Source organism: Oncorhynchus mykiss, chromosome 17 (assembly GCF_057628025.1).
Source record: "Oncorhynchus mykiss isolate SJ-2025 chromosome 17, ASM5762802v1, whole genome shotgun sequence".
NCBI lineage: Eukaryota > Metazoa > Chordata > Actinopteri > Salmoniformes > Salmonidae > Oncorhynchus > Oncorhynchus mykiss.
The window spans coordinates 14287244-14299862 of record NC_143038.1 but is presented as its reverse complement, the minus strand read 5'-3'; the positions used below and the strand labels follow the sequence as shown (position 1 = coordinate 14299862).

General features: G+C 41.7%; 2 protein-coding genes across 5 annotated transcripts in view; one reads left to right on the top strand and one right to left on the bottom strand.

Annotated features, from left to right (window-relative positions):
• Positions 1-8931, bottom strand: part of strn (striatin, calmodulin binding protein) — an 85234-nt gene extending 76303 nt beyond the window's left edge. For 3 of the 4 annotated variants that reach the window (XM_021568210.3, XM_021568212.3, XM_090204880.1), the window contains exon 1: positions 8534-8924. In XM_021568210.3, coding sequence (XP_021423885.1) covers positions 8534-8755 — 222 coding nt within the window. In that variant the 5' untranslated portion in view covers positions 8756-8924. Of the gene's footprint in view, positions 1-8533 lie in introns of all 4 variants that reach the window. The other variant, XM_021568211.3, reaches the window with a different exon arrangement.
• Positions 8932-9673: 742 nt separating this feature from the next.
• Positions 9674-10775, top strand: map1lc3c (microtubule-associated protein 1 light chain 3 gamma). The gene is made up of 4 exons (XM_021568208.3): positions 9674-9808; positions 9891-9946; positions 10036-10142; positions 10401-10775. Exons 1-4 carry the CDS (start codon positions 9748-9750, stop codon positions 10606-10608), a joined length of 432 nt encoding a protein of 143 aa, XP_021423883.1. The 5' UTR covers positions 9674-9747; the 3' UTR covers positions 10609-10775.
• Positions 10776-12619: the final 1844 nt, after the last annotated feature.

Sequence of the window (12619 nt, the reverse complement as noted above, 5' to 3'; positions counted from 1 at the left end):
TAACTCACAGCCTTCTATCCACAACAAGTCAGTTTGATGGAAAACCACCTCTGCTGGGAAAATGCAGATCTTACAATATTCACGTGGAAAATCTGTCGCCAATTGAATGGAAACCTAGCTAATTTGGATTATTTCTAGTCTGTCATGCTTTGGAGGTGAGGTACCATTCGTACTGTCACACTTTTAGGATACAAATGGCAGGAGAATATATTTCCAAATTTTAAAATTGGTTTATGAGATGTATTTATGCCTGCCAAATGTTGTGGCAGGGCCAAGTGTTTCTGGAGCTGCTAGACGAGTTCTAATGGAGTAGACCGTCAGCCTCTGGGGGCGCTCGGTCTCAATTCGCCCCCTCCGCCATCGATCCAGAGGTCAGAGAGACTGCTTATAGACGCACTATCCCCAGTCTGATGGACTCCACGCCTTCTCCCCAGAGTGGGAAAATTGCTGCCTGGGTGTCAATTGATCTCCTGAACATATGGTGGCGAGTATACCGATTTGTGTCATGTCATCAAAACATGGTGGATGTGCAAATTCTGAGCAAATAAACGTACCTCAGACAGCAGAAGGAGAATAGTCTGGTCTTATGATAAACTACCTCATTACATGGGATGATGACGGGAAGCCATAAAAACAGCGATCTGGAATTTGACATATGCGCTGCAATGACAGCAAGGTCCAGTTTTTGCCTTGACCAGTAGTCAGTTATGCATAATCCCAGGCATACTGTCTACCCACAGCTACGGCTATTGCACATCGGTTTCTTGACGATGTCATTTAATTAGTGAGATGAAAATAGGTCTAAAAAAAAAGAATACTTAAAAAGATAAAGGGCATTGGAATTACACACCAAAGCAGTAATACTTTAAATAGTAGCCTGCAGGCCTTATTCCCCCCCATAGCCTATCTCCATTTACATAACTTTGCATAATTTAAGTGTCATGATATGATGGCACACACACTGAAAGCATGGTGGTATGCAAATCATTAAAGTATAAAAAGGTGTTATTCAGTAAAACATTTACATTATGCAGAGTTAGAATTGAGATTGCAGAGTTGGTTTGATGTCGCCTTTTCTAACTATTGGCCCGTGACCTCTTACCGTTTTGAATAAACAGCTCCGTCTTACTGAGTATCCACGCACAGAGGGAGGTCTGAAACTGAAGTAAAAAGTTATTCATGTCGTGAAACAAGTCGTGAAGTATAATCTCTAAATCATCTAAAGGCTTTGTGGAATAAAAAAAACAAGTATGAATACTGCAGTGTTGTCCACAGTGCCAGACAGTGCCAGACAGTGCCAGACAGTCCCTTCCGGTATAAACACCTGTAAAACACAGTGATGGTGTTCATAGGGCTAGCAGGGTGGCCTCTTGTTAGAATACCAGACATGGTTACTCATAGACTGGAGGTGCCGAGCTACTGTAAACCCAACTGCCTGAGAGAACGCTCTCTGGCTACCTTCCAAATGGCACCCTATTCCCTTTAAAAGGAATAGGGTGCAAAAGCTATCTGGTCAAAAGTAGTGCACTAAATAGGGAATGGAGTGCCATTGGAGACAAGCACACACTCTCCTTCAGAGAGGACTTTCTCACACTCCCACATTCACAAATGGACATACTGTTCCAGGGCGGTCGAAGGGAGTCATTGGAATAAACACTTGTGGGGAAATGACAAAATGTGATGACCCAGAAAAGGCCTAGGAAGTAATAATATCTTGAGTATGCGTAACACATCGACTAGTATACTAGTCAGTGTGGCGGAATATGTACACACAAAAAAAGCCCTCTCACACCTCACCAGCACTGGGTAGTAGCTACCTGAGATTCAGCCTGGAGCTTGCTTCTGTGAAAAACACCGGGCTCCGTTTTAACGACGGGGCAGGGAGCCACGACACCCGCGGTGTCAGCTCTGTGGCATGACTCACTTGAAGTCAAAATTCATACTGGTTGTTATGGGTCATTGGGTCACACGCGGAAGCCGACAAGCCGTGAGATCCGAAAGATCCCAACGACGCGGGCCGCCTCTGGGCCGCCCTCTCGACGACAAACGTCTCTGAACAAGGAAAAAAATGACTATTATTCAAATGTCGGAGGGAGTTGAATACCAAACACTGACAAGCAGCTCAGATGGGGGGGGGGGGGCTCCCAAGTGCAAGCCAAGGCAAAGAAATAGTCTGAACAGGCCCATGTACTGTTTCCTCAGAGACCCAGCACTTACATTAAGTGTGGGTTATGCAGAAAAAAAAAAGCGAGAGAAAAAAAAACAGATCTCCCAACATGCTGGTGAGTATTGGTCGGTTCTTTCTCCCATTGGTTGTTTCTTCCTGCACCCACTCCCGTCTTCGCCTACTCTGCAATGTATTTATAGTGCGGGGAAGGAGGGAAGGAAAAGTGGTGATGATGCCAGACATCCTCTTGGGCAAAGGAGGAGCAGAGGCAGAGAGAGGCTCACAGTGATTCTTTAACACACTCACACTCAATGTGATGTCATGGATTCCCAGTGTTGTGCAACAGCAGTACTTCTGGGTCAAAATGCTAGGCCAGTGCCTGTCAGTGATCGTCCAACTCCGACAGCAATGGTCACGAAGGCGCCCATTTTGAAAAGTACCCAGCCCAGAGATACAAAAGTATCTCTAGTGTATGTGGACACCCCTTCAAATTAGCAGTTTTGGCTATTTCAGCTACACCCGTTGCTGACAGGTGTATAAAATTGAACACACAGCCATGCAATCGCCATAGACAAACATTGGCAGTAGAATGGCCTTATTGAAGAGCTCAGTGACTTTCAACATGGCACTGTCATAGGATGGCACCTTTCCAACAAGTAAGTTTGTCATATTTCTGCCCTGCTAGAGCTGCCCCTGTAAGTGTTGCTATTGTGAAGTGGAAACATCAATGGCTCAGCCGCGAAGTGGTAGGCCACACAAGCTCACAGAACCGGACCGGCGATTGCTGAAGCGCGTAAGAATTGTCTGTTCTCGGTTGCAACACTCACTACAGAGTTCCAAATGGCCTCTGGGAGCAACGCCAGCACAATAACTTTTTGTTTCCATGGCCGAGCAGCCACACACAAGCCTGAGAATACCATGCACAATACCAAGCGTTGACTGGAGTGGTGTGAAACTCGCCGCCATTGGACTCTGGAGCGGTGTAAACATGTTCTCTGGAGTGATGAATCACGCTTCACCATCTGGCAGTCTGACGGACAAATCTAGGTTTGGTGGACACCAGGAGAATGCTACCTGCCCCAATGCATAGTGTCAACTGTAAAGTTTGGTGGAGGAGGAATAATGGTCTGGGGCTGTTTTTCATGGTTCGGGCTAGGCCTCTTAGTTCCAGTGAAGGGAAATCTTAGTAATACAGCATACAATGACATTCTAGACGATTCTGTGCTTCCAATTTTGTGGCAACAGTTTAGGGAAAGCATTTTCCTGTTTCAGTATGACAATGTCCACATGCCCAAAGTGAGGTCCATACAGAAATGAGTTGTCGAGATCGGTCTGGAAGAACTTGACTGGCCTGCACAGAGCCCTGACCTCAACCCCATCGAACACCTTTTGGATGAATTGGAACGCCGACTGCAAGTCAGGCCTAATCGCCTAACATCAGTGCCCGACCTCACGAATGCTCTTTTGGTCATTTAGTGTTTTATACAAAATAGGTGATGGACATCCACAAATTAATACAAACCATACAAAACGTAACATATCATACTAAATATAGTGTTGAGGATTACTTACAGAATAATACGAAATGCTCTGAGACCAGGTTGGTGTGTCACAACACTCCTGCACAAGGATATGGAAACAGGGAGTGGGTTGACCACCGGTGTTCACATACTAGCGACTAACGTACGTTGAAAAACATTTTTTTAAAGCTCTGTGCCATCAATGTTGAGCACTCTGTGGGACCATTCCCCACCAACATGTTGTTTTAACGCAGGCACTTCCAGGTCAGCTTGTTGAGTAGGGCATTAATGAAGGTTCAGAATCTCCATCTGCTCAATTACATTTTTCTCCAGTAGTTTCCAGAAGGGAAAAGCTTTTGTTGCAGAGTGAAACCCTACAGTCACACCCCTTGACTTTTCCCACATTTAGCAGTGTTACAAATTGGGACTAATTTCATTGTTTTTTGTTATTAACAGTCTGCACAAAATACAGTAAAGTCAATGTGAAAGAACATTTAAAAAGATGATTTAAAAGATGAAAAATAAAACACTAATATATCTTGATTGAAGTATTCTAAGAGCTTTGCACACCTGGATTTTACAATATTTTCCCATTATTATTTTTTAACTAACTAACTTTAACTTGCACTGTCAAGTTGGTTGCTGATTAGTGGTTGTTGATCAAGTCTTGCCATAGATTTTCAAGCTGATTTAAGTCAAAACTGTATCTAGGCCACTCAGGAACATTCAGTGTACATTTGGCATTGTGTTTTAGGTTATTGTCCACCTGAAAGATAAATGTCTCTTTCGGTGTCTGTTGGAAAGCAGACAAACAGGTTTTCCTCTAGGATTTTGTGCTTAGCTCGATTGTTTTTTTTTATTATTAAAAAACACCCTAGTCCTTCAGATGATGAGCATACCCATAACATGATGCAGCCAACACCATGCTTGAAAATATGACGAGTGGTACTCAGTGTTGTGTTTGCCCCAAACATAAAGTTAATGTCTTGTTTGCAGTATTACTTTAGTGCTTTATTGCAAACAGGACGCATGTTGTGGAATATTTTTTATTCTGCACTGACTTCCTTCTTTTACTTTGTCATTTAGGTTAGTATTGTGCAGTAACTACAATGTTGTTGATCCATCCTCAGTTTTCTCCTATCACAACCATTCAACTGTAACCGTTTTAAAATCACCATTGGCCTCATGGTGAAATCCCTAGGCGGTTTCCTTCCTCTCCAGCAACGGAGTTAGGAAGTACACCTGTATCTTTGTAGTGACTGGGTGTATTGATACACTATCCAAAGTGTAATTAATATATTCCCCTTGCTGAAAGAGATATTTAGTGTCTGCTTTTTTATTTACCCATCTACCAATAGGTGTTCTTCTTTGTGAGGTATTAGAAAAGCTCCCTGGTCTTTGTGGTTGAATCTGTGCTTGAAATTCTGTACTCAATTGAGGGACCTTACATAGAATTGCAAGTGTGGGGTAAAACCAGAGATTGGATAATTATTCAAAAATTGTTAAGAACTAAACTGAACAAAAACATGTAAAAGTGCTGGTCCGATGTTTCACGAGCGGAAAAACACGATTCCAGAAATGTTCCATACAAACTAAAAGCTTATTTCTCTCAAATGTTGTGCACAAATGTGTTTACATTCCTGTTAGTGAGCATTTGGTGCTGAGGAGTCTGTCTGTCTGTAATAAAGCCCTTTTGTGGGTAAAAACAAATTCTGATTGGCTAGGCCTGGCTCCCCAGTGGATGGATAATAAAAAAAAAAAATCAAATGACTGATTTCCTTATATTAAACTGTAACTCAGCAACATCTTTGAAATGGCTGCATACTGCATTTACATTTTGTTCAGTATATTATTGCACAAAGAGTGAGTCCATTCAACTATGCAACTTATTATGGTACTTGTTAAGCACATGTTTTGTCCTGAACATATTTAGGCTTGCCATAATACTTATTGACTCAAAGACATTTCAGCTTTTAATTTGTTATTAATTATTTTGAAAACAAAATTCCACTTTGACATTGTGGGGTTGTGTGTGTAGATCAGTGGCACACAATCTCAATTCATTCAATTTTAAATTCAGGCTGTAACAACAACAACATGTGGGAAAGGTCAAGGGGTGTGAATACTTTCTGAAGGCACTGTATATCCGGTCAATTCGATTTTTACATTTGCTCAGCTAAGACTTTAACCGAATGCAGGGTCGCTACTACACTATATAGTGGCACGGCAGCAGAACAAATGCATTAAGATATTAAATTGCTTTCTGCTCATTGCCAGTGGAGCGATTCTGACACTCATTTGTCACTTGCCAATGAGCTCCCTCTACTACTGATAAGCACTAGAAGTAAATGGGGAGGAAAATTAAAAAAAAATAAAAAACTCCGGAATCAGGAGGGTAAACTTCGACATCTAGGTCTATTCGATCTCCTTCTTCCAGGCATAATAAGAAATGAAAGTCTGAAAATGTCCTGCCTCAATCAAAACAAAGTAAATGATGCACATAGTTCATTTAGAATCTGATCAAGCATTGCCCTTTAAAAAATGCCTATTTTGTCTAGCTTTAATGGCTAGAAGGCAGAATTTTAGGGGGAATATAAGCATACTTTCTTTATGAAACAATTTTACACCACCATTTTCAATTCTGGATGTTGCACACCCTTGGCTGAACACGGTGTACATCCTAAATTGTCTGAAAATCCAAAATGGTTGGTGGAAAATTGTGTTTCATGAAGAAAGTATGCATATTTTTTATTTTTCTCCACCTTCTCGCCATTAAAGCTAGTTAAGTAGGAAAATTATGTCTTTGCGGCCTGAATAGAGGAAGCTTCATGTACGAGCCGGTCTACGGGGACACATGCATTCCCGTTAATACAAACATCAAGCCTTGACGATAGTGCATGGGCGCTACGTTAGATCTGCACAATCGGTTGCCTAGCCTAGCACTTGGCACTGGCCTTGGTTAGCAATGTTCGGAGGCACTCATGTACACTGAACAAAAATGTAAAAACGCAACATGTGAAGTGTTGGTCCCCTGTTTCATGAGCTGAAAAACAAGATCCCAGATATGTTCCATATGCACTAAAAGCTTATTTCTCAAATGTTGTGAACCATTTTTTGTTTTTACATCCCTGTTAGTGAGCATTTCTACTGTGCTAAGATAAAAAGTGTGGCATATCAAGAAGCTGATTAAACAACATGATCATTAAACAGGTGCACCTTGTGCTGGGGACAATGAAAGGCCAGTCTAAAAAATGTGAAGTTTTGTCACAACACAATGCCACAGATGTCTCAAGTTGAGGGAGCATGCAATTGGCATGCTGGCTGCAGGAAATGTCCACCAGAGCTGTTGCCAGAGAATTGAACATTCATTTCTCTACCCATGTTGTATAAGAGAATTTGGCAGTACGTCCGACAGGTCTCACAACCGCAGACCACAACAGATGCCCCATGGTGTTGGTGGGGTTATGGTATTAGCAGGCATAAACTACAGACAACAAACACAATTGCATTTTATCAATGGTGTGACGAGGCCCATTATTGTGCCATTCATCCGCCGCCAACACCTTGTGTTTTCGCAGGATAATGCACGGCACCATTTCGCAAGGATCTGTATACAATTCCTTGAATCTGAAAATGTCCCAGTTCTTCCATAGCCTGCACACTCACCATGTCACCCATTTTGAGCATGTTTGGGATGCTCTGGATCGACATGTACGACAGCGTGGTTCAGTTCCCGCCAATATTCATAAACTTCGCACAGCCACTGAAGAGGAGTGGGACAACATTCCACTGGCCACAATCAACAGCCTGATCAACTCCATGCAAGTAGATCTATTGCGCTGCAAGTGGCGGTCACACCAGTTACTGACACCCCTACTTTTTTTAAAGGTATGTGTATTCCCGGTCTTGTGAAATCCATAGATTTATTTATTTCAATTGACTGGATTACTTACATTGTGTAGACCTTGAGTGAGTTGTAGCTCCCAAATATATAAAATATAAATATATATATTTGGGAACTACAACTCACTCAAGGCCTACACAATATGCTAATAGCCTTACCTCTGATAGATTTAAGACAAGTCGTAAGGCACAAAAACTAATGTCACTGCCTACTGAGTGTATGAGTCAACTGTGCTGTTCATAAGGATAACTGTCAATTATTCAACAGACTTAAACTGGACATGCCATTGCACTTCACAGGTGAACTCAGCTTTCAATAACATGAAGTGTGTGTGTAGGCCTAATGAGTTGCTTGTTCAATACACTTGTGCTTGACATTTCGACAACCAATATTATTGAGAATGGGATGTAGATCTTTGGACTGCATCGTGCAATGTTTCTTTGCATTCCAAGACGTATGTATTCATCGAGGACAGACAGGTCATTGGGTCTGCCTGACCACATTTGGATAGCCTTCTATCATTTAAAAACAATGGTAGTGAATAATTTGCACACAGAAGGCTACACTTGGAAATTAAAAGTTGTGTACAGTACAATACAGGCAAGGTCCCCCGTTTTGTGTTATGCCCTAGCACTACACAACTGATTTACATTTAATCAAAGCTTGATGTGTTGGTTATTTGAATAAGCTGTGTTGTGGTGTGGTAGAAACCAAAACGTGCACACAGTGGGGGCCCTGGGCCGAGTTTGGGAAACCCTGTGCTATAGTGACTAATGTCATCCGACCAAGACTACTCTAGTAGCTACGTAGCTCGAGCAGTTCACGCCACAAAAGACCGTAGCGCGCGAGTAGGCTTCCTGACACAAATGTCAATCTTCCTAGAGCGGACTCAGCACCGTAAACCCCCACCAAAAATAAGCGGGACATTTTGACGTGGTTTACCTGCAATTCGGCTCGCTCCACCTCCCATTGCGCTCTATCCACCTCGAAGCGGGCCCATTCGTGTTGCAGAAAGTGCAATATCCCCGGAATGTTGTAATGAGCCCTGGCCGCCTCTCCGCCACCGACGTCGCCAGGCTGATGCGGTCCTTTGCCAGCGCCAGGCAAACCAGAGTTGTTGTTGTTGTTGTTAAAGAACACGCCGGGCCCTGCCTGTTCGTCCATGCCCAGGCCAGGTGTGTGGATTCGGTTCGCGCAAACTGGCACGACCGTGCTCAGACGAATGGGTTTTCCTTTAGCCGCCCCTGTGATATGAAAGGAAATAGCTACCTATAGCTCTCTCTACTGGGCAGGCACACTCACTTCTGAGCAGCCAGTTGTCAATTGGTGACGTTCACACTGAGCTCCCACCCACATCCAGAGTTTTCTTTACCCATTGGTCGATTTCAACGATTCACACTGGAATAAGCCAATCGAAAATATATGCGCGTGGTGTTGACAACTGCCGTATCCTACGCATAATGGAATTTGAAGTTCAAAGAAGATTAGAGCTGCATTTTCACACTAAAATGCGCCTGTTCTCTTTTGCTGTCTTTTTCTTTAGTTGTTTGTATCTGAAATTGGAAAGGTCATAATGTATGCTACAGAAGTGTATCTGTGGTAGCCATATTCCATATATTATAGCACATTCCATTCATTTATCGATGCATTCCATAGAGCCATTCATCCAGTTGTTTACATAGCACACACACACACGCCTATCACCCACGACCCCCTGACTGAAGTTCATGCCCTTTGAAATCCAAGAAAATACATGAAACTAAATGTTGCCTACACATGATAGGGCGTACTTTAGTGTGAGAATATTATAAGGCCTCTATGTATGATTTGTGTGTAAGATATTTGAATTACCAAATTACCTCTATATAATGTTTAGTAATTCAAAATGTATTGTTTTTTTCAAACATATATTACATGAAACATTACATTCAGGTATTTCATTAGATCTTAAGCATTTGGATTGGTTTTACACACTTCCGACTCATTAATGAACGGTCAATTCATTAGCCATATGATGCGTGCTGACACAACCCCATGGTAATCATGTGATACGTCACTGCAACCACACTATTTAATTTCAGTTCGCCGATCAGCGTGGTCAAATCTTATAGTCTAGATCAGACAGCAGGAATTGAAGAGAGGAGTCACTTGCCCACATGATGCCGCCATTTGAGAAACCACAGCACCCCAAGTCCTTCAAGCAGAGAAAAAGCTTTGGTGATTAATTTTATGTAATGATTTGCATGTGTTAGGCTATGCAGTGCTTTATAATCTCAACCACGTTTTCCATCCCAAACAGCCACGAGAAAACAGGAGGTCGCGGGGATCCGAACGAAGTTTCCAACTAAAATCCCGGTAAATTCGCTTATTTCTAAAACGTTATTCTACCCTGAAGTTCCATTGAATTTGCACCTTCTAAAAGTGATCTTTCCAACCATACACAGGTTATAATTGAACGGTATCAACGGGAGAAGTACTTGCCGCCTCTTGATAAAACGAAATTCCTGGTCCCACAAGAACTTTCCATGACTCAGTTTGTTACCATTATAAGGTGTGTCTCGATGTGTTTTGCTGTGAATGTTTAACTTGTTAAGCGTGGATTATCATGACTGAAATTGACCTAAATCATCATGTTTTTGGTTGGGAGAACTCGTGCGTAATTTCAAACTTGGTAATCACCTGATCTGAATCGGCCACGAGTGCCGCGCGACTGTCACTTTTCTTAAATGAATCATAATAACTTGCGTTTGTGCGTGAATTTCTACATTTGATTAGACTTGTCAATACTTGCTGCACGTTCTCGTTTCAGAAATCGTATGTCTCTGATGCAGAGTCAAGCATTCTACCTGCTCATCAATAATAGCGGCCTGGCCAGCATGTCTCTTACCATGGCGCAAGTCTACAAGGACCACAAAGATGACGATGGATTTCTCTACATGACATATGCTTCTCAAGAAATGTTTGGTTATTGTGTTGAAATCCACGAAGAGTCAGTGCCAATTGCTGGGAATGTTTGAGAAGATCTAAATTGCAGGATTGGATAATGTGAGGCCTCAGCTTTTGGCAGGCCCAATAACTGAACTTCGTGTATAGATATGAAATGCAATTTATATATAAGGTTATTTAATATTACTCTGGAAATGTTTTTGTATTGTTTTTAAGGTAATAAATGTTTCAAACTTTATTGAGGATCATGCTCTGATTTATATGACTTTGGCCAGATTAATTTAAGCGGAAATGTGTAACCTTTTGGGCGATCAATCAAATTCGCAAAGAAATAGTTGTAGATTTGTCATTCTCGTTCAAAGCATGTATAATAAGCGGTAGATCTGTTCTGTGTGCTATTCCTGAGTTGTTTTTTTTCAACTTTTTTGTTTGTAAGCCAGCTTCAAACAGCTGAAGGCAAATTTAGCACTTCAAACGACGTTGCGCAGCGATATCCGCAACAATAAATATTGTCACTCAAATGCTCATTTTTAATTTAATTTCTCTGACGTGTGTAGACTTGGACATTGCCTTCAATAGCAACTCTGAGGCATCAGTTATAAAGGAAGGACCTGTTGACAGGTTGCACAAATCGACTCCTATACTACCTCAAGGTACTTGTACATATCTGATTGGTCGAAAGATCCGAATTGGGTTGCCAGTGTTAACGCAGAACTATTCATATTCAATCCAGTATGGGTCCCCTTTTGCCATATAGGGATCAGACCTCTATAGTACTATTTGAAATCTGTGCTTGACTAAACTTGTTTTGCTTAATGAACCAATAGAGGGTTTGGGGACTATTCTACCTGCCAATCCAGGCAGGCTAGATGACACATTTGAACCAAGGTCTGAAGATTGAAGTGTCAGGACTGCATTCAAAGGGGAACTTCCCAACTAGGAACAATCCTCCTGAAATTGTCTGTTTCACTATCTTAAATCGGTATGGTTTTTGATTTGGGATCTTTTAAGGCTGAAGTTCTTGTTTTTAATAGTCTGCATAATGTACTGGTAAAATAACCATTCCAACTTCTAGAAAACAATTTTGGTAGTGTATCTTAACCTAGCATTTGACTGGACTGATGTATTTCAAACAGGAATACTTGGTGTTCATGTTCATTGTGGAGTGGACCCTGTAGCACCTTCACTGACTTACTGAGGTCCTATTGATCTTAGGGGACCACTTTGTCAGGAACATAAAATGCCTTGATGTCACTTCCTGGATGTAATCAAGCCAAAGCGCAATTAGACCATGCATCATCCTAATTTAATTTGTGTGCTTTTAGTCTTGGGCCTACAAATAGGATGAATGGGGCCCAATGTAGACTGACTCCGTGACAATGGGGCCGTATGGCAATGAAGTATGAGCAATACTACTGAAGCACAAAGTTTCAAAATCAATGTGAGGTTAATATGACTCTGAGGTCCTATTGAGATGTGTAGAATGCATAGGGTATTAAAATTGTCAATCCACTTTCTATCATGTGGAATAAAATGAGGAATCCCAGATTATGCACAAGTCTGTATGCAGTGCCTAAGGCTGCATTTACTTAGGCATCCAAATTCTGATATTTTGTCCTATTGGCAAAATAACTAATGATTGGTCAAAATACCAGTTTGTGGGAAAAGATCAGAGTTGGGCTGCCTGTGTAATCTCAACCTAATTGTTGCAACTTGACTGGACATGTTCCTTGACAGGGCAGGGAGCTGGGTTAACCCAGAGATGTGGCTCACTTTCTGAATTCCAAATCAACCGCTAGCCCCTATTTCTAAGTCACTCCAGATCTAAGAGGATTGAGTTGCGTTTTATTCTGGGTTAAATAATACATCCATTTGATACCAGGGTATAGGCCTAATCACTTGAAACACATTTCCAAAATGGTCCTCGAGGGGTCATAGTGACATGAACAAGTTAATTTTCCTTGTAGAATAAAGGTGTCCCCCCCCCCCCAGCTGTGTATTTCAGGTACATTTGTATTACTTTCTGAATATTAGTGAATATTGATTTCAAGCATTGTATGTGAATAGTTTCACGTACAAGGC

Coding starts and splice junctions, on each gene's coding strand:
- map1lc3c (XM_021568208.3), top strand. CDS start 9,748: ATGATGCCGCCATTTGAGAAACCACAGCACCCCAAGTCCTTCAAGCAG. Junction 9,947..10,035: donor AGTTTCCAACTAAAATCCCG/GTAAATTCGCTT, acceptor AACCATACACAG/GTTATAATTGAACGGTATCA. Junction 10,143..10,400: donor CAGTTTGTTACCATTATAAG/GTGTGTCTCGAT, acceptor TTCTCGTTTCAG/AAATCGTATGTCTCTGATGC.